At 44.9% G+C, this 22527-nt stretch overlaps 2 protein-coding genes across 6 annotated transcripts; one reads left to right on the forward strand and one right to left on the reverse strand.

The window, feature by feature from the left end:
- Positions 1-94: 94 nt before the first annotated feature.
- On the reverse strand, positions 95-17037 carry kcnv1 (potassium voltage-gated channel modifier subfamily V member 1). 2 transcript variants are annotated; one of them, XM_044116635.1, is made up of 5 exons: positions 16965-17037; positions 13883-14186; positions 12184-12851; positions 2805-9776; positions 95-916 (listed from the first exon to the last, which is right to left on the reverse strand). In XM_044116635.1, the coding sequence occupies exons 1-4, from the start codon at positions 16990-16992 to the stop codon at positions 9250-9252; spliced, it is 1527 nt and encodes a 508-aa protein (XP_043972570.1). In that variant the 5' UTR covers positions 16993-17037; the 3' UTR covers positions 95-916; positions 2805-9249. The 2 variants fall into 2 exon arrangements, with proteins under 2 accessions (XP_043972570.1, XP_043972569.1); XM_044116634.1 differs by lacking the exons at positions 95-916; positions 16965-17037 and having other exon boundaries at positions 2122-9776; positions 13883-14680.
- Positions 16922-22501, forward strand: dek (DEK proto-oncogene). 4 transcript variants are annotated; one of them, XM_044116644.1, is made up of 12 exons: positions 16922-17056; positions 19437-19644; positions 19730-19828; positions 19903-20012; positions 20461-20555; positions 20628-20757; positions 20829-21101; positions 21167-21271; positions 21359-21434; positions 21524-21666; positions 21741-21809; positions 22298-22501. In XM_044116644.1, exons 2-12 carry the CDS (start codon positions 19563-19565, stop codon positions 22307-22309), a joined length of 1194 nt encoding a protein of 397 aa, XP_043972579.1. In that variant the 5' UTR covers positions 16922-17056; positions 19437-19562; the 3' UTR covers positions 22310-22501. The 4 variants fall into 4 exon arrangements, with proteins under 4 accessions (XP_043972579.1, XP_043972582.1, XP_043972578.1 ...); XM_044116647.1 differs by having other exon boundaries at positions 16980-17056; positions 19405-19644; XM_044116643.1 differs by having other exon boundaries at positions 17006-17143.
- The last annotated feature ends 26 nt before the right edge of the window (positions 22502-22527 follow it).

Consider the following 22527-nt stretch of genomic DNA (forward strand, 5'->3'; position numbering starts at 1 on the left):
ACACACACACACACACACACACACACACACACACACACACACACATGTTCGCGTGGCTATCTTTGAGGACTCACCATTGACTTCCATTCATTTTTTAACTCTTTCTCTAATCGGAACTAAAACTCAATTCACACCTTAGTCCTAAATCTGACCCTTGACCCTCAAACAGTGTTTGAACCAGGTTGAACAAACGATTATTAGCAATCTTGGAAACATTGACATTGTACACAAACATAAGAAGAAAAAAAAAGAAATTTGCCAGGCAGGATTTTATACGGACAAAACATTTATCTACAGAGAATTGTAAGATATTAAATTTATGTAATAAATTTACAGTTTTCATGGCTTTTGATTATTAGAACAATAATGTGATGATTGTATCAAATCGCGTCTTTAATAAAGATAGAGAATAAAGGTTGGTTTTTGCTGAACTTGCATTTATGTATAAAGAATTTAGTAAAAAGTAAAATGAGGTTGATGACAAAAAGAATCAGTTCTTCTTGTCAAAAGCAGTAAAAGCAGAATAACAGTTTCATAACTGAGAGGTTTGTGGGGAAAAGGTTCATGATTTCATCCCAGGGGTTTTGGTGTCGCTCCAAAACAAATGATTCATGTGTTCATCCTGAGACTGAAAGAGCAAAATGCTCCAATATTCAAACATTTACTGTTTGGTTGGGCAGCATCTGTGCACAAGTTTATAAGAACGTTTTTAACTTAGTTAGTTGAAACCAAACCGTCTCCATCAGGAAGCAGCACAGCTTGAGAAATGAGGGAACAAACTTTATTTTTGGATTGAGACACCAAACAGATTTCAGCAACAGAAATGTCCATTAGATTGTATGAGGCGGTTCTGGTTTCTGGTTTCTGATCCGTTCAGAACCGTATCCAGAGGGAACGATCGGATCCTCTGCAGCTTCTGTAATCGTAAGATGAGACAAATTCACTGGAACTGAACAATAATCCTTGGTTATTAAACAGCTGCCTGACATACATTATATTATTGGTTTTCCAGTTGTTAATGTAGAGACGTTTATTCTTGTATAAAATATTCTTATTATGCCAGATTATACATTTGTGTGGAGAATATTTGTGTTTACAGATCCAAGATAGCAAACATGATTTGGACAGTTTGACTGGGTCGACACTGACCCACTGGGTTCACAATACCAGACTTTTAATGTAGCACGTTTGTGCTTCAAAAGATAATTGAATAATAATAACTGGACAAAACCTTTACAGGTGCTGTTGTCTACAAAGAGAGGAGAGGCCAAATGAACCAAACTGGAAACCCTCCATCTGTTCAACCTGGTTCTGGTTCTGGTTCTGGTATCAGCAGGAGATTTCAACACATTTGCTTTTATCATTTTTGGTGACGGTGATTCTTAAATATACAACATTCTGCTTTATGTTGCTTGTAGAGGATAGAACAGAATCCTTTGTAGCAAAAAGTTCACATTTATTGACATTTAGAAATAAACCAGAGGCTCCAGAAAAGATCTGAATAACATCAAAGGCTAGAGGAACTTGTTCAGAGGAACTTGTTCAGAGGAACTTGTTCAGAGTTCCACAAAAAAGTGCAGTATCATCTGTAAGTGTTGTGGACCTGAGACCGGTCTTGGTCTCCAGACGTCTCGGTCTCGGGATTTTATTTCAAGACCACAACTGTGGAAATGTCACTAAATTTCCAGCATAATATCAGTTTATTTGTCAACATTCTTGTTTTTACTGGATGAAAAACATACCGATTAAAATCAAAGCAATAACGCGACTTAATAATTACGTGTTTCTGTTTCCGCTGTCAGCCATCGCCTCCCCTTTAACTCGCACGCGGCGCTCTGACACATGCGCAGTGGTTTCCTCTGAGGGCTGCAGTCTGTCTAATAGTCATAAATTTACCTCCATCAATCAGAAGAAAGCTTATAATGATGTATAAATTCAGCTTTCACAGACGGTGGGACTACGACTAACTTTTATTGTCACTTAGAAAAGAAGCTCAAAGAAAGGTAAGCTCTGTGAGCAGAGCTAGCAGAGCCTAGCAGAGCTAGCAGAGCCTAGCAGAGCTAGCAGAGCCTAGCAGAGCTAGCAGAGCCTAGCAGAGCTAGCAGAGCCTAGCAGAGCTAGCAGAGCCTAGCAGAGCTAGCAGAGCCTAGCAGAGCTAGCAGAGCCTAGCAGAGCTAGCAGCTTTGACAAAATGAACGCCGCCAGGACGCTGAAACCAGAACTTCCTCTTCTGACACACTTATCAAAATATTCACTAAGGTCCTAAACATTTGTGGCTTCATTAAAAAACACATTTGAGACCGGGGTGATATGAAATACATTTTCTGGTTTGTCCGTAAAGCTACATTTTCGTTAATTATCTAAATCTGTCCTCCCCAACCCCCGGGCCGCGGACCGGTACCGGGCCGCACAATAAACAATTAAATATTTCCGTTTTATGTAATGGAGGTTCTTCTATTTTGAAAATCCTTTAACCGGATTCTCTCGGTTACGTCATGCACGCCAACATTGAGCCCACAAGATGAAAACCTGGACATTATCATCAATCAATAAAATCCTCCCAGGCCCAACTTGAACATGGGACGTTATGATGCTAACACTTAGCTTTCGTCAACAATTCAGAGGTGGAAGTCAGAGTTCTGCACAACACAAGTAATGACCCGGCCGGAACACGGTGGCTAAATAATAAAACTGAATTTAACAGCTTCGAGGCAGATACATTTTCCTCAAGGAATTTTAATAATCAAGGAACTGGAATCATTCGAGGAATCGCTTCAGCCCTAATTATGAACCTGTCATCTCACCGTTGCATCCTGGAGGGGTCAGAGGTCACGGCCTCCCACCCTCTAGGCTTTTTTCATTCTTTCTAGCATCAGCCACCAAAGGCCACAGAATTTGTCTTTTCTTGCGGTCGGACTTGCAGAGATCTTCGGTGAAGCAGAGCTTGTGCAGAAATTGTGATTTTTTTATTTATTTATTGTTTCCGCTTTCCAGACAGCAACACGCAGCCGGTGGGACAGGAACCAGATGATGATGGGTCTAGGAGCGCTGCGCTCCAGGCGGGGGGCCACATCTATGAAGGACAGCAGCGTTTTCTGTTCGTGGAGAATTGTAGCCTGGCAGATTTTGATAGCATCTTCGTTAAATCTCTCTTGCTGTGTCCACAAAGCTCCAGGTTCCAGCGCCTGGAATAAGCCTCCATTTCAGCACCTCGGTTCATGAGATGACTGGTACTGAAAGGTTCTTTCTGAATTGGTCAATATTCTCTTTCAACTCTTTAACTTCAATCATGCTGGTGTGGATTTTTTCTCCAGTGTCTCAATCCGGTTCCCCAACTTTAATTCCAGACCATCAGCTCTCTCCTTGATAAGCGGAAAGCGTTTCTATGATGTCACCATTTAGCTTCTCAGATTTTCTCTCTTTTTTTGGAGCAGGAGAGTCCCGAGGGCTGAGCGGTAGAGGAGGGAAACTTTCATCTTGTTCAGTAAAATCATGACACCCTTCCATTAGCGGTTCTCGATGCTAACGGAGCCATCAGTATGTGCTCCCTTCTGTTTAGTCTTAGCAGACGTTTTCCTTTGTAATACGTTCAGTGACTCACTGTTACGTGCTCACACTTTGCTTCCGCCTCCGGGTTGTTTATTTTTGTTTTATTGTTGGCACCTTTGAGGTTCACCGGTGGGGGCGGGGCTCAGCCAGCCCAGGTGTTTTTAGTTGGGCTGGTGGCCAAACTGAGACTGATGAGTGATGGTGGCGAGTACGAAGCTGCGGCAGCAGCGGAGTTCGGAAAGGAAAAAAATGATTAAAAATACGGTGCGGGGGGACTTCCGGGAGCGTTTCCAAGATGGCGGGTTGAATCCGTAACCTGTCCTGACCAGACAAAGAAAACTCCACTAAACTCGATAAAAAGATTCAGTTATTTTTCAAAATGTTATATAATGCGTGGAGTTAGATCGAAAAAGAGACCGGGGTGCAGAAGACCACGGCCGGGCCGGAACTGATCTAAAAACCGTTGGAAGCAAGAGAGCGAGCTAACAGCTGCTAAAGCTATCCAGAATCTATGCAACAATATCAAAGAAATGCAAAATGACATCATTGCTATGAAAACGACATGAAGCAAGACATGAACAGCTTGAAGAGAGAAATGAACAAGAATCTGGAGGAGGTCAGTTCGGACATTAGAAATCAAGCTGCTAGGCTAACGGAACCGGAACGACGGGTGAACAGCTGGAGACGGTGAATATGGATCTGAGAGATTCTCTATCTTACTGCCTCAAACAGCAGAAAACTCTCCTGGACAAAGTTACTGACTTAGCATGAAGATCCCGACGCAATAATGTCCGTATTTACGGCATTAAACAAGAAGCTGAAGGAAACGCCGTGCAGACGTTCATTGAAAACTTTCTGAAAGAGCAGCTAGATTTTCAGATTCAATGAGCACATCGTTCACTAGGACCTAAACCTCGAGATGCATCAATTTAAAGCTCCATACTCATCAACTTTCACAGATACGACATAAAAGAGAAAATCCTTAAAGCAGCGTGGGGAAAGAAGATATTTTATGATGGCAAACTGATCTCATTTGCGCTCGATTTACCGACCGAGATAAATAATAAGCTTAAGAAATACAAAAACATCAAGAAGATTCTCAAAGAGGGAAAATACGGTTCCAAACACCTGATCCAGCTAAGATGAGGATTCACTGGGACGACGGACCACACCTGTAAACCAGCGTTTGACACGCAGCGGAGGACATGAGGAAGAGCGGATACCGAGTCGACATGCAAATGAAGAACCGGCGGATATCCAATAAAGTGGGAACCTCACTTTCCAAACGTGTGGAGAGTCGAGAGCAAGTATAGAATAGCCTTCCTGATGTAGATCCTCTACTCCTATGTAAGTAAAAATAGTATATTATAGAAGATCTGGATTATTTCTCTAGTCCTTACACCCGCCTCCCCTTCTCACATGTAATAAAATTATTCTGATCAGGAATAATGGAGAAATGAGTCTGAAACTCAAAGGTGAAGTTAGAACAGGACTGTTCCTCCTACAAAGGAAGAAAGAAGTTTGTAGGATGTTTAGTGAAGCCCTGAGGATGGAAGTCATCCTGGTTGTGTTATGTTCTTTAAATTTCTGTTTTTTGTGTTCAAACTGTCGACATGTAAAAACTAGCATACAGGTATGATTAATGGTGATATTAGAGCAGCATCATGGATGTTAAGAAGAGCAGAGTAATAATGTCTCAGATGAAAAGGGAGAAAATTCAGTTACTATTTCTTCAAGAAACTCATTTATCCCCAAAAGAGCATCAGAAACTACAGAAATTTGGATTTAGGGATGTTTTCTACACTTCATAAAAGAGGAGTCGCAGTTTGTTTGTTTTTAAGGTTTTATTGTTTTTTTATTGTTTTATTATTATTTACTGGTTCAGGTAAAATAATTTACTGGTTCAGGTAAAATGATTTACTGGTTCAGGTAAAATAATTTACTGGTTCAGGTAAAATAATTTACTGGTTCAGGTAAAATAATTTACTGGTTCAGGTAAAATAATTTACTGGTTCAGGTAAAATGATTTACTGGTTCAGGTAACATTGAAGGCAGTTTGGTTACCCTCCTCTATCTATATGCCCCCAAATTACAACCTTCATTTTTTGAAAAAAGTGCTGGAAGTTCTCTCATCAGAATCACGAGGTGTTTTGATTTGTGCAGGTGATTTTAACACAGTCCTGAAAAAAAGTGACACATCTAACAACAAAAGAATAAGAACACCACAAAGTAAATTACTAAAGAGATAATTGATGATATTGGCAGGAGATTCACCCAACACAAATAGATTTCACCCATTTTTCTCCCCACTCAGTTTTTTCAAGAATAAATCTTTTCTTGGTGTTTAAGATAGACAGAGACTAAAAAGCTGATATCAGCACTAGAAACATGTCAGATCATTCACCAGTAAACGTAACACTTAACCTGGATACAAGACCAAAAAAAAACAGATGGAGACTAAATACAAGCTTCCTAAATAATAAAAATGTTGTAAAAGAAATATAAACAGAAATAAAAAAATTTCTAGAATTAAATGACAACGGGGAGGTCAGCCTAATATTTTATGGGACACATTGTAGGCAGTTATAAGAGGGAAGTTTATATCATAAGTACAGTTATTAAGAAAGAGAAGAAAAAATTAAATGAATTCAAAAATCAACTTGATTATATCAAAGCACAAATCCAAAACACAAGGAGTAAAATTTTGGTTATACATAAAAGAGAGGAAGAAAAAATATATAAATTTCTAAAATAATCATTTTATGAAGCCGGACCAAAGGCAACAAAACTACTTGCAAGAAGAATTCACAAAAAACAAAAGATGCACCAATTTGTTCCATGATTGATCCAGACAGGAATAATAGAAAACAGTTTGGATGATATGGACAAAACTTTTCAAACATATTATAAAGAATTGTACGCAAAACAAGAACTAAGCAAATTAGAAGATGTTAAAACATTTCTCAATTCACTGGACCTGCCAACAATTGGAGAATGTCAGAACAAAAGTTTAACTGAGCACATCGCTGGAAACGAACTGATAATGGAAATAAAAAAATTAAAAAGTAATAAATCACTGACGGTCTCCCAGGCGAATGGTATAAGATATTTGAAGAAGAACTTTCCCCCGTATTATTAAAATCATTAAATTGGACACATCCTGGTCTGAAGAAATTCTAACAGTAATACCAAAAGAAGGAAAAAACAAAATATTATGTATTTCATATAGACCGATATATATGTATCTATCTTGTCCAATAGGTTGAATACGTTTGTCCTGGACCTGATTGACGGGAACCAAACCGGGTTTGTCTCTGACCAACAAACTCAGGATAAAATAAGACACTCAGTTCACATAATCCAGAATATTCAGATGAACAAACATACAGCAGTAATGATGATCTTTTGATTGTGTCAGCTGGGAATACTTTAAAACTGCAAATAGGATAATTAAACAAGACCTCACACAGTGGTCGAGATCTACACCTAATTTTAATTCAAGAATTGAGGTAATTAAGATGTGACCTAATAACCTAGGTTATTATACCTTTTTATTAAAACCCCTCATTCTCAGTTTTGTGAGTGGGACAAATTGATATTTTGTTTTATTTGGAAGGGACAGAAACCCAGAATTAGATACAGTACTCTTACAATTAGGAAAGAAAAAGGGGGATTATCACTCCCAAATCTTCATGATTATTACCTTGCAGCTCAACTCAAAACAGTGGAGTGACCGTCCATATGACGCTGGATGGAAAGAATTAGAAACCAAGTTTGGAAACATTCCGATAAAAACTCAGATTGGGGATCAGAAACTTGGCAGCATGCCGGAAAAAATTACATCCCCTGGTGACATTTACCCTTTTGACCTGGTTTGAAGTGGTTAAGGAATTAAACTTGGATAACCAAATATGAATTCTCAGATGTGCCGCCTTTGACTCAGATTTCACCCCTAAACAATTAGACTCCAGTTTTAAAAACTGGTCACAGAAAGGAACAACTGCTTATTGCAGGATACTGGACAAAAACACACTACCAAGTTTCCACTCACGACAACAAAAATATGATTTAGAAAAAGGGGACTTCTTTAGATATTTACAATTCAGACAGTATTTTTTTAAACATATTAAAAGACTGTATCTCAGAGTCTAACGAAATAATTCAGTTGGTTTCACAATCTTACTCCAGGCCTGGCAAGATCACCATTTCCAAACTTTATCAGGGGTTGTTGGGATCCAGAGGAAGGTCAACAGATTGTTAGGAAAAAATGGGAGGAAGAGTCGAATACTGAAATACCACAAGAACAGCAGGACAATATGTGAATCCACGGCTTCAACCTCCTCAAACTATTGGTGGGAATTCAGTTGGAAAAACTTGTTACGATTTTTTAGAACCCAAAGCAGCAGAGCGCTGCCGTTATTTTTTGTGTGCCTGGATAAAAACATTTTGAGTGCAAAACTGCAGACTTTTTGTTGGACATTTTTAATTATTGAAACATCATTTTGTTTTATTTCAGAAACTGTTTCAGATTTGGTTTGTGTTTATTATGAAGGACTGCAGGAGAAACTATTCAAGATGTCTACTGGACAGCTGATTTATTCAACATGGCGTCTCTTCCCATCTGCTATCTAAAGCTGACGAATCCGATTGTTGTTTTTAATTCATTTCATTCAAACCTTTATAGTATTTATTCGTACAGGCTGTTAATAGACTCATTCTGCAATAGTTACAAAATAATTAAATAATCTTCCATTTAGACGGGGAACTCTTACAACAGCTGACCGGTCCAACGTGTTCTGACCCGGTTCCCTCTGCTGCCGCTGTGCCCGACATTAGCGCCAGCTGCTACATGTATCGCTGCGGCTAACTGCTTTTAGCATTCTGCTAGCATGTTTTCCAGCAGCAGAATGTTTGGAAATATAAATGAACGAAGAGCAGCAGCTTAATCACTGCTGCTAGCAGATGTAGCCGTGCGTCAGCTTTACGGTCGTACCAGAAACACAAGAAAATAAAGGTTCCGCTTGGGTGTTCTGTATGTCAGAGAAAAAACCAGATTGATTTGGTTCCACGGTTTATTGGGCCAAAATGGTTCTGGTTCTCTTTACAATCTGGAAAAACACAATTTTATTTTTTTATTCTTTTACTTTTTGTTTGTTTCTGTAAAAATCTTTTTATTCTTATCTTATTATTTCTGCATCACACCGCTGCGTGGACTCCGGTACGACCCAGTAAAGTTCTGTTCCTGGTTCCTGGACCGAACCGAATACGACCAGATTGGACAGAACCAGGTCCTACTGAGTAGAAACGCCTGCTGACCCGGTTCTCCAGCAGGTCCATTTCCCTTCAGCAGGACTTGGATTTTTTCCGTCCTGATTGGCTGGAAACTCTTTCTGTTTCAGAACCGCTCTGAGCCCGGCCCGATTCTACTCCTGCTCCCGCCTCATCCGATCCACGGTGCCGGAGGGAACAGAACCGGGATCTGGATCCGGTCTCCCACTGACAACCTGTTTACCTCCAGCTTCTGTTTCTGCCAGCCGGGCCAGAACCTTTACCCCTGCATCTTATTTACCCCAGCAGATTATTTAATCCATCAGATTATTTACCCCCCAGCAGATTATTTACCCCAGCAACTTATTTACCCCCAGCACCCTATTTACCCCTGCATCTTATTTACCCCAGCAGATTATTTAATCCATCAGATTATTTGCCCCACAGCTCATCGCCCCCGCTGCTGTGTGTGCTCGCCCGCTCTCGGCGATGCAGCCGCAGCATATCCAGGATGCTGCGGGCGTAGGCGTCCCTCAGGTTGGCTCCACCCCCGGCAGGGTAGGCCCCGCCCCCCGGCGAGCCGAGGCTCAGCCTCCTGAGCGCGTCGGCGTGGCGCAGCGCGGCCTCCCGGACCTTCAGGGTGAAGTAGCAGGCGGAGAAGCGGTCGTTGATGATGGCGATGGGCAGCGCCAGGATCAGGATACCGGACAGGATGCAGAGGAAGGCCAGCGTCTTCCCCGCCGCCGTGTCGGGCCGCACGTCGCCGTAGCCCACCGTGGTCATGGAGGTGGTTGCCCACCACCAGGCGGCCGGCACGCTGGTGAAGGTGGAGGCCGGGAGGTCGTGTTCCAGGGCGAACACCAGCGCGGCGAAGATGGAGATTCCTACACCGAGGAAGAGGAGCAACAGGCCGACTTCCTCGTAACACTGAGCGATGGTCATTCCCAGAGACCGCAGGCCTGCAGGGGGAGAAGAACCAGTTCATTCAGGAACTGTTCAGAGGAAAGAACCAGTTCATTCAGGGACTGTTCAGAGGAAAGAACCAGTTCATTCAGGGACTGTTCAAAGGAAAGAACCAGTTCATTCAGGGACTGTTCAGAGGAAAGAACAAGTTCATTCAGGGACTGTTCAAAGGAAAGAACCAGTTCATTCAGGGAATGTTCAGAGGAAAGAACCAGTTCATTCAGGGACTGTTCAGAGGAAAGAACAAGTTCATTCAGGGACTGTTCAGAGGAAAGAACCAGTTCATTCAGGGACTGTTCAGAGGAAAGAACAAGTTCATTCAGGGACTGTTCAGAGGAAAGAACCAGTTCATTCAGGGACTGTTCAGAGGAAAGAACAAGTTCATTCAGGGACTGTTCAGAGGAAAGAACCAGTTCATTCAGGAACTGTTCAGAGGAAAGAACAAGTTCATTCAGGGACTGTTCAGAGGAAAGAACCAGTTCATTCAGGGAATGTTCAGAGGAAAGAACCAGTTCATTCAGGGACTGTTCAGAGGAAAGAACAAGTTCATTCAGGGACTGTTCAGAGGAAAGAACCAGTTCATTCAGGGACTGTTCAGAGGAAAGAACAAGTTCATTCAGGGACTGTTCAGAGGAAAGAACCAGTTCATTCAGGAACTGTTCAAAGGAAAGAACCAGTTCATTCAGGGACTGTTCAAAGGAAAGAACCAGTTCATTCAGGGACTGTTCATAGAAAAGAACCAGTTCATTCAGGGACTGTTCAAAGGAAAGAACCAGTTCATTCAGGGATTGTTCATAGAAAAGAACCAGTTCATTCAGGGACTGTTCAAAGGAAAGAACCAGTTCGTTCAGGGACTGTTTAGAGAAAAGAACCAGTTCATTCAGGAACTGTTCAGAGAAAAGAACCAGTTCATTTAGGGAATATTCAGAGAAAAGAACCAGTTCATTCAGGGACTGTTCAAAGGAAAGAACCAGTTCATTCAGGAACTGTTCAGAGAAAAGAACCAGTTCATTCAGGGAATGTTCAGAGAAAAGAACCAGTTCATTCAGGGACTGTTCAAAGGAAAGAACCAGTTCATTCAGGAACTGTTCAGAGAAAAGAACCAGTTCATTCAGGGAATGTTCAGAGAAAAGAACCAGTTCATTCAGGAACTGTTCATAGAAAAGAACCAGTTCATTCAGGAACTGTTTAGAGGAAAGAACCAGTTCATTCAGGGACTGTTCAGAGAAAAGAACTGAGCAATAGTCTTTCTCAGAGTCCAGGGCTTCGAGAGAGAGCGGATAAAGAACTGGTTCAGAGTAAAGAACTGGTTCAACCCTGAACCAGTTCCTGTTCAGAGTAGATAAGGACTCTGTTGCTCTGATCTTCCTCCAGGAGGTTCATCTTGTTTCTTGCGTAAGCATGTCGTTGACGTCACTGTAGTTCCCGCTGCTGGTTCTGGTTATTCTGGGTTCCTGCTCCAGTTTCCTTTGCTTCCTGCATTATTCATGAGCGATCGGAGCAGCTTATTTAGCTCATGGAGTCTCTGCTGATATCAGATGCTGAATCCGTGTTTTCTCTGCCAGCTGCTTTCTCTCTTCACATCAGGAGTGTGAAATGGGGCGATCAGGGGAATCTCTGATTGGTCCTCACACCTCGCCGCATTATGCTGCTTTTTGTCAGCTGCAGATTCATTTTCCATGAGGAAAAACAGGAAACAGCCAGTTTGTTCAGGAATATTTAGGACGCAACAAGCAACCAGGCTGAGGGAAGGCTGCACGAAAGTCATGTTTAGTAATGATGCAGCTGCTCCGGGCAATATGTTGACCTGATGGTTTCTCTTTGTGCCGGCGAATGAAGGGGATCCTGTGATTGGATGAACAGACAGAGCGCTGCCAGAACCAGCTCAAGTCTGAACGCACACATTATTCCTTGTTGGTAAAGACACATGCACTTGCCCCGGACTGACGGCGTGCCCAGCACAAACCGTGACGATAACTGGCATTATAGTCTCGCTTTTAGGTTGGCATTGAGCGATAGCAGTCAGGCTTTGATACTTGGTGCAGTGTTCTCCAAAAAGACGGCCTTCACAGAGGGACCGTTTAAACGTCGGTACAGGAGAACCTGCTCTGCACAACCTCCTTCCAACTAGGAAGGTATTATGTTTAGTTTATGTTTTTCTGGGGAAAGGCTGACAGAGTCCATGTTCTGCAGTGGCCATCACAAAGTCCCAACGCAGCACCGCAGAACAACAGATCATGTCAGAGGCCTTAAAACTCGACCCAGTAACAGTGGGATGGGCTAAAGTCCCAGTAAACCCTGTAGAAGGAAACCCAGAACATCTGAACCAAATCAGTTATACAAAGCTTTAATGGTGGAGAGAAACAGTAGCACAGCAGGTGTACTTTCCACTGAAGCATGTACCTGTGGAGTGTCGACCCAGCTTCAGCATGCGCAGGGTCCTGAGGAGGCGCAGCACCTGGACCACCCGGCCCACGTTCTCCAGCTCGGTGGAGCCGCCGTGGAGGCTCTCCACTGCCAGCGTCACATAGAAGGGCAGGATGGCCAGCAGGTCGATCACGTTGGGGATGCTTCGACTGAACCGGCACTTGTCCCGGACGCAGGTGAAGCGCAGCACCAGCTCGCCTGTGAACCACAGGACGCACACGTACTCCACGGCGTCAAGCAGCTGCGGCCCGCCGGCGCCAAGCCAGCTCACGCCGAAGTCCTGGTCCAGGTCCAGAGAGATCAGCACCATGTTGACGACTGACAGCACCACGAAGAAGATGGAGAGGGAGCCGAAGGTTCGGGCGGCGCGAGACGATTCCGGTCTCTCCAGAAAGACCCAGAGACGCCGGCGCAGGCCTGGACAGAGCGCACCTACAAAGTCCTCCTCCTCTTCGTCGGTCTCAAACTCCTGGCAGACATCCAGGGACTCTTTCTGCTCTTTGCGGCGGTGGTAGCGTTCCCGGCAGCAGGAGTCGATGCGGAGTTCGTCGATGCCCCAGTACTCAATCTCCTGGAGGAAGGAGATCTCACACAACTCCTCCATGACATGAAGGTGACCCGTCTGGTAGAAGTTCATCACATACCTGAGGACCAAGCAAAGAGATGAATGAAACAAAGTCTAAGGTTTCTGGAAACATGAGATCAGCCCTGACTAGATGTTTCCTCATCTCTCCAGGGTGAAGACACCAGGGGTCTCTTGTATAAAACACTGTGCGGTCTTCACCCTCAAACTTGGCGTAGGACAAATTTAAAAAGCTCCAGATGTTTGAAGCCGTGCTGCGATCAGAGCTGCTCACCTTTCTTTTATTCTTCCTGATTTGGGGAAACAGAGCAGCTGCTGCTCCGCCTGTTGCCTCCAGAAATACATATTGATGTAAACTGGTATAGATACCAGGAAGTCTGCCGCCACGTTAAGCAGCAACGGTCCATGGCAACGGTCCATGGCAACGGTCCTGGCTGGTAGCAGTATAAGTATTTATAATAATAATAGTAATAATATATATTATTTAAAAAGTCCTTTCAGGGCACATAAGGGCCCTGGTACCGGTACTGGTTTCAGTGTGTTTAGGTGAGTTTTGACATGTTGTAGGTTGTTATTGTCAAGCAGAAAACGTTTGCATGGCTGCACACATTTTCACGGCAGGTCAAAAGCTTTCAAAGCAAGTTAATTTTTATACATGTCGACTTGAGCGTAAAATATGGCGCCGCACATCTTCTGTGCGTACGCCGCTTTAGACATGAGAACACCGCAGTCGGGTTATCTATGCAGGTTGATCTGACGTTAGAACTACAGGAATAAAGGTCTAAAGGAACCTTGAAACCTTGAAAGGTCGTCTAAGCGTCCTTTAGACCAGCGGTGGGCCCTCCTGGTCCTGGAGGACCGCTGTCCTCCAACTCTTAGAGTCTCCCTGGTCCAACACACTTCAGTCAAACAGCTGAATCTCCTCCTCAGTGCAGTCGGGTTCTCCAGAGTAACGACCTCATTATTTGACTCAGGTGTGTTGAAATAGAGACGTATCTAACAGCTGCAGGACGCCGGCCCACCCTGACTTGGACTACAGGTCTAAGGAGTGCAGTGTGATGGTGGTTGTTTTGAGTGTAGAGGAAGACCTACTGGAAGGTTTGGGAGCTTCTGTCGAAGAAGAACTCATTCTGGAGGAAGTCTGCGTCATCGCAGAGCTCCAGCGCAGAGTCACGACCGCAGTGGACCAGCTTCCCCAGCCGGGTCTCCGGGTGGGACGCCAGCAGCTCCTGGGACAGGACGTAGCGACTCCCGCCGACGTTGACGACCACAGCGCCCAGCGGGTAACTAGCGGACGGCGCCGGCGTCTCGCTGAAGAAGACGCTGGAGTTCAAAGACAGCAGGGAGGCGGCGTCAGCAAAGGCCTCCAGGCCCGCCATGGAGGACGAGACGGCAGCTGGAGAACAGGAGACAGGAGACATCTGGGTCAGGCAGCAACTCCTGAAGCGCTTTGAATAAGGTGACTGATGTCTGGGGAACATCTGGATCTGACAGGAACAGATGCTGGGGGGCGAGAGACGGAGAGGGAGAGAGAGAGCGAGTGACCGCTGGGGTTTCTGATTTCAACAACATGGGCATCTGCCCAGGGCGGCAGGAGGAGGGAGCTCCCTCACTGAGTTCATGTTGTTTCTTTAATGCTCTGTCAGTCAGGAGTTGGCGCCCCCTTGTGTTGAGGAGGAGCAGGTCACATGACTGAATTTTGATTGGCTTAGAGGACTCACTGCAGTCGTGCCCTGAAGTCCCGCCCCTGGCCTTTCTGCAACCAATGAGAGGACAGACGCAGGATGATGTCATTCTGTTGCTGTTCCGCTTCTCAGCCACTAGGTGAGGCTGTTCATGCTAACAGCGACTTCCTCCTACTAAGGGTTGGATCCTCAGCTCTGTGGAGAGAAGTTCCGGATCCTGGTTAGGCCCGGCCCGGTTTGGTTCGGTTCAGTTCAGTCCAGTCCAGTCCAGTCCGGACTTCTGGGTTCTGGTTCTGATCAGAACCAGGTTCTGGTATTTAATGTGTCCTCTCCTCTGAGTCACCATCGGGACTCAGAGGAGAGAAACCCGACCTGTTTAACCCGACCCCATCAGAACCGCCACCGGGCCGGACCCTTCCCACTTCCAGAACCGCCACTACTGCTGAGAGGTCAGCTGCCCATCCCATCTGAACCACCAGAACCACCAGGAGCATGAAGCTGAGGATGGTTCAGTCTGAGGTCTTCCTCTGTCAGAACCAGAACCAGAACCAGCAGACTCTGACCTGGTTTCCGTGGAGTCGCTGCCGGATCGTCTGCTGGAAACTTTCCTCACTTGGAGACGGAGAACGCAGCAGCAGGAGCTTCTGACGGGTCGGCGGGTCGGCGGGTCCAGCGGCTTCTGCTTTCCGCTCAGGTTGGCGCTGCAGTTTGAAGTGGAGGAGGAAGACGAGGAGGAAGACGAGGAGGAGGAGGGAGAGGATGATGAAGAGGAGGAGCGTCCTCCTCCTCTTCATCCTGCTCTTATTTCTGTTCCGTCGTTTTATTTTTAGATCCTTCTCTTCCTGAGCTGCTCATGATTTCTTCTGGGTCCAGATTCTGCCTCTGAACCGGGTCGGCTCTGACCCAAACCCAGTTCCAGAAGAACCCTGGAGAACCCGTCCCGGTTCACCTGGACCGAACCCATCACTCATCCCAACGGTTCTGATCCATCACTGGCTGAAGGATCAGAACCATTTTAACCAAACTGAACTGAGACAGAACGCCAATCAGAACCATCGGTCCAAAACTGAACAGCAGGAAGTCCTGGAGTCACAACGGAGATTTTACTGAATAAAGTTAGAACTGAACCAGAACCGGAACCAGGCAGCCTAATCGCCCGTCATACTGGAGCTGCTGTTATCTCCTGTTGCTAGGAAACAAACTGGTTTCCAGTCCAGCTCAATGGTGGCGCTGCTCCACATTCTGAGCTCTGCCTCCGCAGCGCCACCTTGTGTCAGGCTGAAGCGGTGAACGGATGAACGCGGCTTTTATTTCATTCATTGGTTCGGCCATGATGTTCCTCTGGTTCTGACAGACTGGGTCAAAACTGCTGGTCACAGCGGTTAAGCACAACCCACATGAGGGGTCCTCAGCGTGGCCGTCGCAGGTTCGATTCCCGGCCTGGTGACCTTTGCCACATGTCTTTCTTCTCTCTCATTACTGTCCTGGCAAAGCACTTTAAAATAAAGACCAAAGAAACCAAAAACAAAATCTATTAGATAATCAGTGGCTCTAATACATAATAGAGATGGTGCCATCTGGCGGAGAACCATGGCAATACAACCACACATTTATTATTTAGCCTTTATTTTAATTGTAAAAAAGTCAAATGTCACTTATACAAACATTTCAAATTATTAATATATGAAAGGTTTGTAAAATAAATCAACACAAAAGGGAAATTAAAGCAGCAATTTATAGAATAGATCCAATAAATCAATTGCTCTGAGATCTATCAGATGTATTGATCTGATCTGAGTTCAGCCAGAAAACCGTTTCTATTTGGGAGGAAGTTAAAAAAAATATGGAAGCCCGTTAGAGCTTTGCTTTTGAGATATTGGAGTAAGCCTCCTGATTGATTTCTATCTCATAAGTATGACTTTAAAACTGGAAATTATGACTTCCTGTGGGGCTTTAATTTTTTCTCTTCCATGGCGGAAATGGCTTCCATGGAGTTCTGTATGTGAAATCTACCCACTGTCAATCACTTTATTTTTTTCACTTTATTTGGTAAATAAAGTGAAAAAAAAATAAAGTTAGTTCTATTGGTTAGTAGATTTTTTTCCCCCCAGATATATATCCTGACTGTATCTTCAGGTGTGTTGGTCACAGTTTATTCTCCAAGACGGAAATCTGGAAACAAAACAAACGCTTTCTGATCCAGTTTTCTAAAGAGAATATGGAGAAGATTAAAGTGGACATCTCTGCTTTATAAGGATAAATATTGTTGAGAATCTTGAAATGAACTTATTTGATTTGATAAATATTTAACAAAGGGTTCTAATCATCAATAATGTAGGAGATGTTCCTAAACTAAAAATGCAGGTATAAAATGAGTACAGTACTCCCTCTGTATTTACATCCCGCGGCTGGGCAGCAGGGGGCGATGTTGTGACAATAACTGGAACACATGGGAACGTCATTATGTCTCAACCAATGAGCATAGGTACCATGTCCGTAGTCCCGCCCAGAAGGCATCCCGCCTTGATGACTATCTGACAGCTGAGTGGCACTGTGGTTCGGTTCGATTCTCCGGGACCAGGTAAACTTTTCGCTGCTGTGTTTGGACCTGGGGGATGCGCGGCGCTACGGCTGGTTCTGGATCTTCCTGTGGTCAGAATTGGTACCGGTATGTTACTGAAGCTAACATAGGAGCTAGCAGCTAGCTGCTTCCTGCTGGTTGGAGTTAGGCTGGTTAAACTGCTTAAACTGGGGCTTAAGGTGATAACTAGCGGATCGGAACCACAGCGACTCAGGTGGACCAGTACCGTCAGAGTTTAAAACTCACGCTAACTGCGGAGTTAACTGACAGCTAACTATCAGCTAACAGGCGACTAGCAGGTTTAAGTTTCCGCGCGCCAACTCGCGTGCACGTGATGCAAATAAAGAAGATCCGTCACAGTCTTTGCACGCGCCTGATCCCAGTGTACACGCTTGACAGTAACCAGCGCTGACTGACATTAACGTCTTGTGTCAGAGGCGCCACATTCCATTCAAATTTCGGCGGATTTAACCGACTAAACGCAGCAGTTCGGTTAAACTGGGTAATTTAGCACTAGTTGTTACTAGAAATGAGTCTGCAGAGGTTCGGCCACGATTCTGAGTCAGAACCCTGCAGTATGGAACAGAACCATAAGGAAAAGCTATTAGGCACGGTCCACTTCAGGTCAGAACAATACACGGTTCGGGTTTCACTTGGCAGAGATAGAAATTAGCTGGTCTGTTACTTGTTTCTGTTTCCATGGTAACTGTTGTTGGGAATACTTTGATTAGGCTATTGATAACAGTTTAATAAAAATACATAATTACATTTTAACTTTAACTACATCAGAAACTTTACTCATTTGGCATGAGAACTCCTTAAAAATGGTTTTTGTTCAGTTTTTTCCTCTTCTGCCTTGATGTCCTGTAGTTTATGAAAACTGACTCTTTCATATCAACACCTGAGCTCTCATGTGTGAAACTGTGCAGCGCCTCATATGTTACTGAAGTCGGCAGGTATAAAAATGAAAGTTTGCATAAATATACACAAACTTTTGACCTGCAGTGAAAATGTTCAGCAGCATCCAACTTTTTCTGTGGACAATAATAAACTACAAAGAGTCAAAACTAAATCCACTGAAATCTGATTCAGTTATTTAGAGCAGGAAGCATCAAACCCCAGGATTTATGATTTTAATATTTCAGTGTTTAAACGATGAAACTGAACCCGTTTATCCTCAGACAAGAAGCCAACAGAAAATACAGAAAATAGAAATAAAGGATGTGAAAACCTCAGTCCAACGTCAACAATCATGTTGCTCAGTTTGAGTCTCATAAAGATGAAACTCCTGGTCTGAATGAATCTATTTATTGTCCCTAAAGAGAAACCAGGGCTGATCAGACAGTTTGATTATTGATCAGGTGTGGAGACAATCACAGGTCCATCAGTAGCTGCATCCAGGTGAGCCGCTACCTGAGGAGAACATGGAGCCATTGATCAGTTTTCTGCATTCTTTACACATACAAACTGCAGCTCAAAAAACGAATATTTCATTAATAAACTAAGTAAAAAAATTTACTGTCGTCTTAACTTTACTTATAAATGAAGTCCATGCGCCACTCATTCTGCACAAAAAAATCAGTTCATTCAAAGCCAAGTCTGGTGAAAAATAAATATACCAAGTTTGTTAAATCTAAGCACACAACTTGTTTTGTACATTGTGTATTTTAATAGTAATTAAATTGTAGAAAATCATAATTTAAATTGTACTATAATGTGCTTTTTTGGAACAACTAAAGTTACACTTAGTGTACCTTAACTACCGTATATGGCTTTTTATGTAATATAAATGTGCTCTTAGTTTATCTTAAGTGTACTATTTTTGTGACTGAATTTCATTTAAAATATATTTAGAATGTATTTCATTATATTGGATTACATATTTTATGTATTAGTAGTGTGATCACAATATGCTACAATTACACTTTTGTATTGTAATTGCTAATGTAATCAGAATTGGTTATGATAAATGAAAAATAAATACATTATAGTACAAACCACAGGGTGAAAATAGCAATATAAAAGATTTTATTACATGGAATTTTTCCATGATGCCTCCCCTGACCGCATGTCACTGCGCAGGTATAAGTGAACGTACGGATACATGCATCCGATTTTGTCTTTTGTTTTTTTCTAAATTAGTTTGTACGCCAAGGTGTACTGTGAAAACTGCACACTCTGTTATACTTGAGGATTTCTTCAGGGTGAGAGGCTTTTATTGAAACATGGTGGAATGAATCTCTGGCGCCCCCTGTGGTGCAGGAGGTCATTACACATAAAAATCTTTTAAATCTGAAGGCAGAAGCTTAAATTTTTCAAGTGTTGATAAATATATGTGTGGATTACAGATCAGAAAAGATGTGTAATATTTCTGCTGCAGTGAGATTGGAGAGCTGAGTCTGCCCTCTGCTGATTGGCCGTCCAGACGTCTGCCCTCTGCTGATTGGCCGTCCAGACGTCTGCCCTCTGCTGATTGGTCGTCCAGACGTCAGACAGGAGCAAAGCGATGGACGGCTCTGCTGTCTCCGAGGAGGACGGTCTGCAGAGAGACGAGGCGGCTCCCCCCCAAAGCTCCTCCAAGATCTCAGGTATCTGGATTTTCTGTTGGCCTGCTGGGTCTCTGTGGCCAGAACCAGAACTCTAAAGGTTCTGAAAGTTCTAATTCTGCTGCAGATGGTGGAGAAATTGTTGAAGGGAAGCGGACCATAAAGACTGTGAACCGGCTGGATTTTCAGGCTCCGAAGGCTAGGGAGAAGCTGAAAGTGGCAGACGGTAAGACCCGAACAGCACCGCTCCAGGACCGGTGCTGTTCGGGTCTGACAGGTGGCCGGTTCTGATCTGTTCAGGCGGTGGAGACAAGCTGGGCGACATTCCTCGGACCAACTACGAGATCACCAGGAGGAAGGCGGAGGAACTGAAGCTGCTGCACGCCATCCTGTTCGACCGACCCGGGAAGGTAAAGAGCCAGGAAGAGAGATCGGACCCGGTCAAACCCGGTGAGATCTGATACAGACGAGTTCAGCAGAACCAGAACTCCTCAGTGGCTCTACTGCGTGAGAGGAAACTCTTTGACCCGGTTCTGCTCAGCTGGGTTGAAATAGTGATTACAATAATGATCATAGTTGGTGTCCCAGCTAGCATCACTGTTAGCATCCCAGTTAGCGTCCCAGTTAGCATCACTTTTAGCGTCACAGCTACCAGAAATTCTCCAGCTTGTGCCTGAGCAACAGAACCGGGTCAGCAGCTGATGGTTCCTGATCTGGTTCCGCTGAACAGAAACATCTCCATGGCCTCCTTTCTCCACCAGCTGGACCCAGTCCAGATCACAAAGCATTCCATATTTCAGTTTGCAAACTGCTCCATTCTACCAGAACCCGGTCAGTAACGGTTCTGTGTCTTCTCAGTCGGCTTCGGTCAAGAAGAACCTGCGGCTGTTCAACGGCTTCCCGTTCGCCGCAGACAGCCAGGAGTTCACCAGGAAGAGAGACAAGATGCTCAGGTGGGTTCCTCAGCTGGTTCTGGATCCATGGAGCAGTTCTATTGGAGGTTCTGATGGACCCGTTTCCCCCAGGAACTCGAACCTGACCAACACCAAGCTGAAGCTGGTTTGCTCTATTCTGGACCTGGAGAAGAAAGGAACCCACCAGGATCTGATCGATCGGATCCTCATCTTCCTGATCGCCCCAAAGAACAGCGGAAAGGTGATCAGAAGCCCCGCCCCTCTCTACTGAGGCTCCGCCCCCTGCTAACGGCTGCTGTCATTCCTCCGCAGCGCGCACCAGTGAAGAAGAAGCGGAGGACCAAGAAGAAGCTGGCTGGCGGCGACTCGGTGGCCAAGAAGAAGAAGAAGTGCGAATCCAGAGCCAGCGGCACCAAGAAGTCCAAACCCGGCAGCAAATCCAAAGCCATCGTCATGGACTCCAGCAGCGACGAAGACGACGATGAGAAGGTGGAGGCTTCGGCGGAGGCCGGAGGTTCTGATGGAGAGGAGAAACGGTCAGAACAGGAGGAGGAAGAGCAGACTGACCAGTCAGAGTCTGATGAGGTGAGATCAGCTTGGTTCTGACCCAAACCTGCTGCAGAACCCTGAACAGGTTCTGGTTGTTTCAGTGCTCTAAGCCCAAGTCCAGCAGAGGGAAGAAGAAGCAGCAGATACCATCGAAGAAGAGACCCAGGAACCAGAGTTCTGACGGAACCAGCGAGGCAGAGGAGAAGGTACCAGCCGCCGGTCTGAACCTGGAACCGGAACCGGAACCGGAACTGGAACTGGGTTCTAACGGAGAGCTCTGGTGTCTGTTTCAGCCAAAGAAGAAGAAAGTAACCGGCGCCAAAACCAAGAAGGCCGACAGCAGCAGCAGCAGCAAGAACACCAACGCAGGTGAGCCGCAGGTCCAGAACCTGAACCGGGTCCGACCCGGGTCTGGTTCTGACCTCTGCACATGTTGACCTCTGACCCCCGCGGTCCAGCCGAGGACAGCTCCGATGAAGACGAGCCGCTCATCAGGATGGTGAAGAAGGCACCGACAGACGAGCAGCTGAGGAAGACGGTGGAGAGTCTGCTGAAGGAGGCCGACCTGGAGGAGATGACCATGAAGCAGATCTGCCTGAAGGTCGGAGCGCTGACCCCGCATGACCTCTGACCCCACCAGGCCCCGCCCCGCATGACCTCTGCTCTCTGCTGCAGGTGTTTGACACGTATCCAGAATACGACCTGAGCGGAAGGAAGGACTTCATCAAGCAGACGGTCAAGACAGTAAGTGTGACCTTCTCACCCTCATCATCCTCACCACAGCGGGTCCAGCCTGGTTCTGGTTCTCCCTGGGTCCAAAACAATAAATCAATAATGTGTATAGACATGTGATCAATATCGATAGAAAATGTCTGATAGAATATTTAATAATTTCACTGAACTGCACAGCATTCTGGGAGATGAAGGCAGAGGAAAGGCTTTAGCTGCTAAACTTCTCATGAGCTAGCTGGATAGCATCAACTCGCTCACTCTTTGGTTGCCTAGCAACAGTGTGCAGCATAATTTGCGCACAGCAGCAGTTTCAGGTTTCTGCATCGTCATCCAACTGACATGAACCATTAAATCATGAAACGTTTTCAGCAGTATTGCCTAGCCCTCAACAGAACCGGACTGGGTCAGAACCGGAATGGGACCTGTCTGAGTCCTCCAGCAGGGAGCGCCGTATCCTGACAGGAAGTGAGTGTCATGCTGTCCTCTTTGTCTCCTCACAGCTCATCACATGAAGATGCCCAGGTGTCCATGGCAACAGGCTCCACCCTTGTTTTTATGTTATTATTATTATGGGATGTGGTCAACAGGTTTTTACGTTGGTTCCGTTTGTAATGAAGTCGATCCGCTGCAGAGGGGCAGCGCCCCCTGCAGGACGGCTCCGCATCAACATGTTCAATAAATTTGTACATTTTTCAACAAAGCCAGTTTGGACTCTGATTCAACTTGTTCC

Source organism: Gambusia affinis, linkage group LG05, assembly GCF_019740435.1.
Source record: "Gambusia affinis linkage group LG05, SWU_Gaff_1.0, whole genome shotgun sequence".
NCBI lineage: Eukaryota > Metazoa > Chordata > Actinopteri > Cyprinodontiformes > Poeciliidae > Gambusia > Gambusia affinis.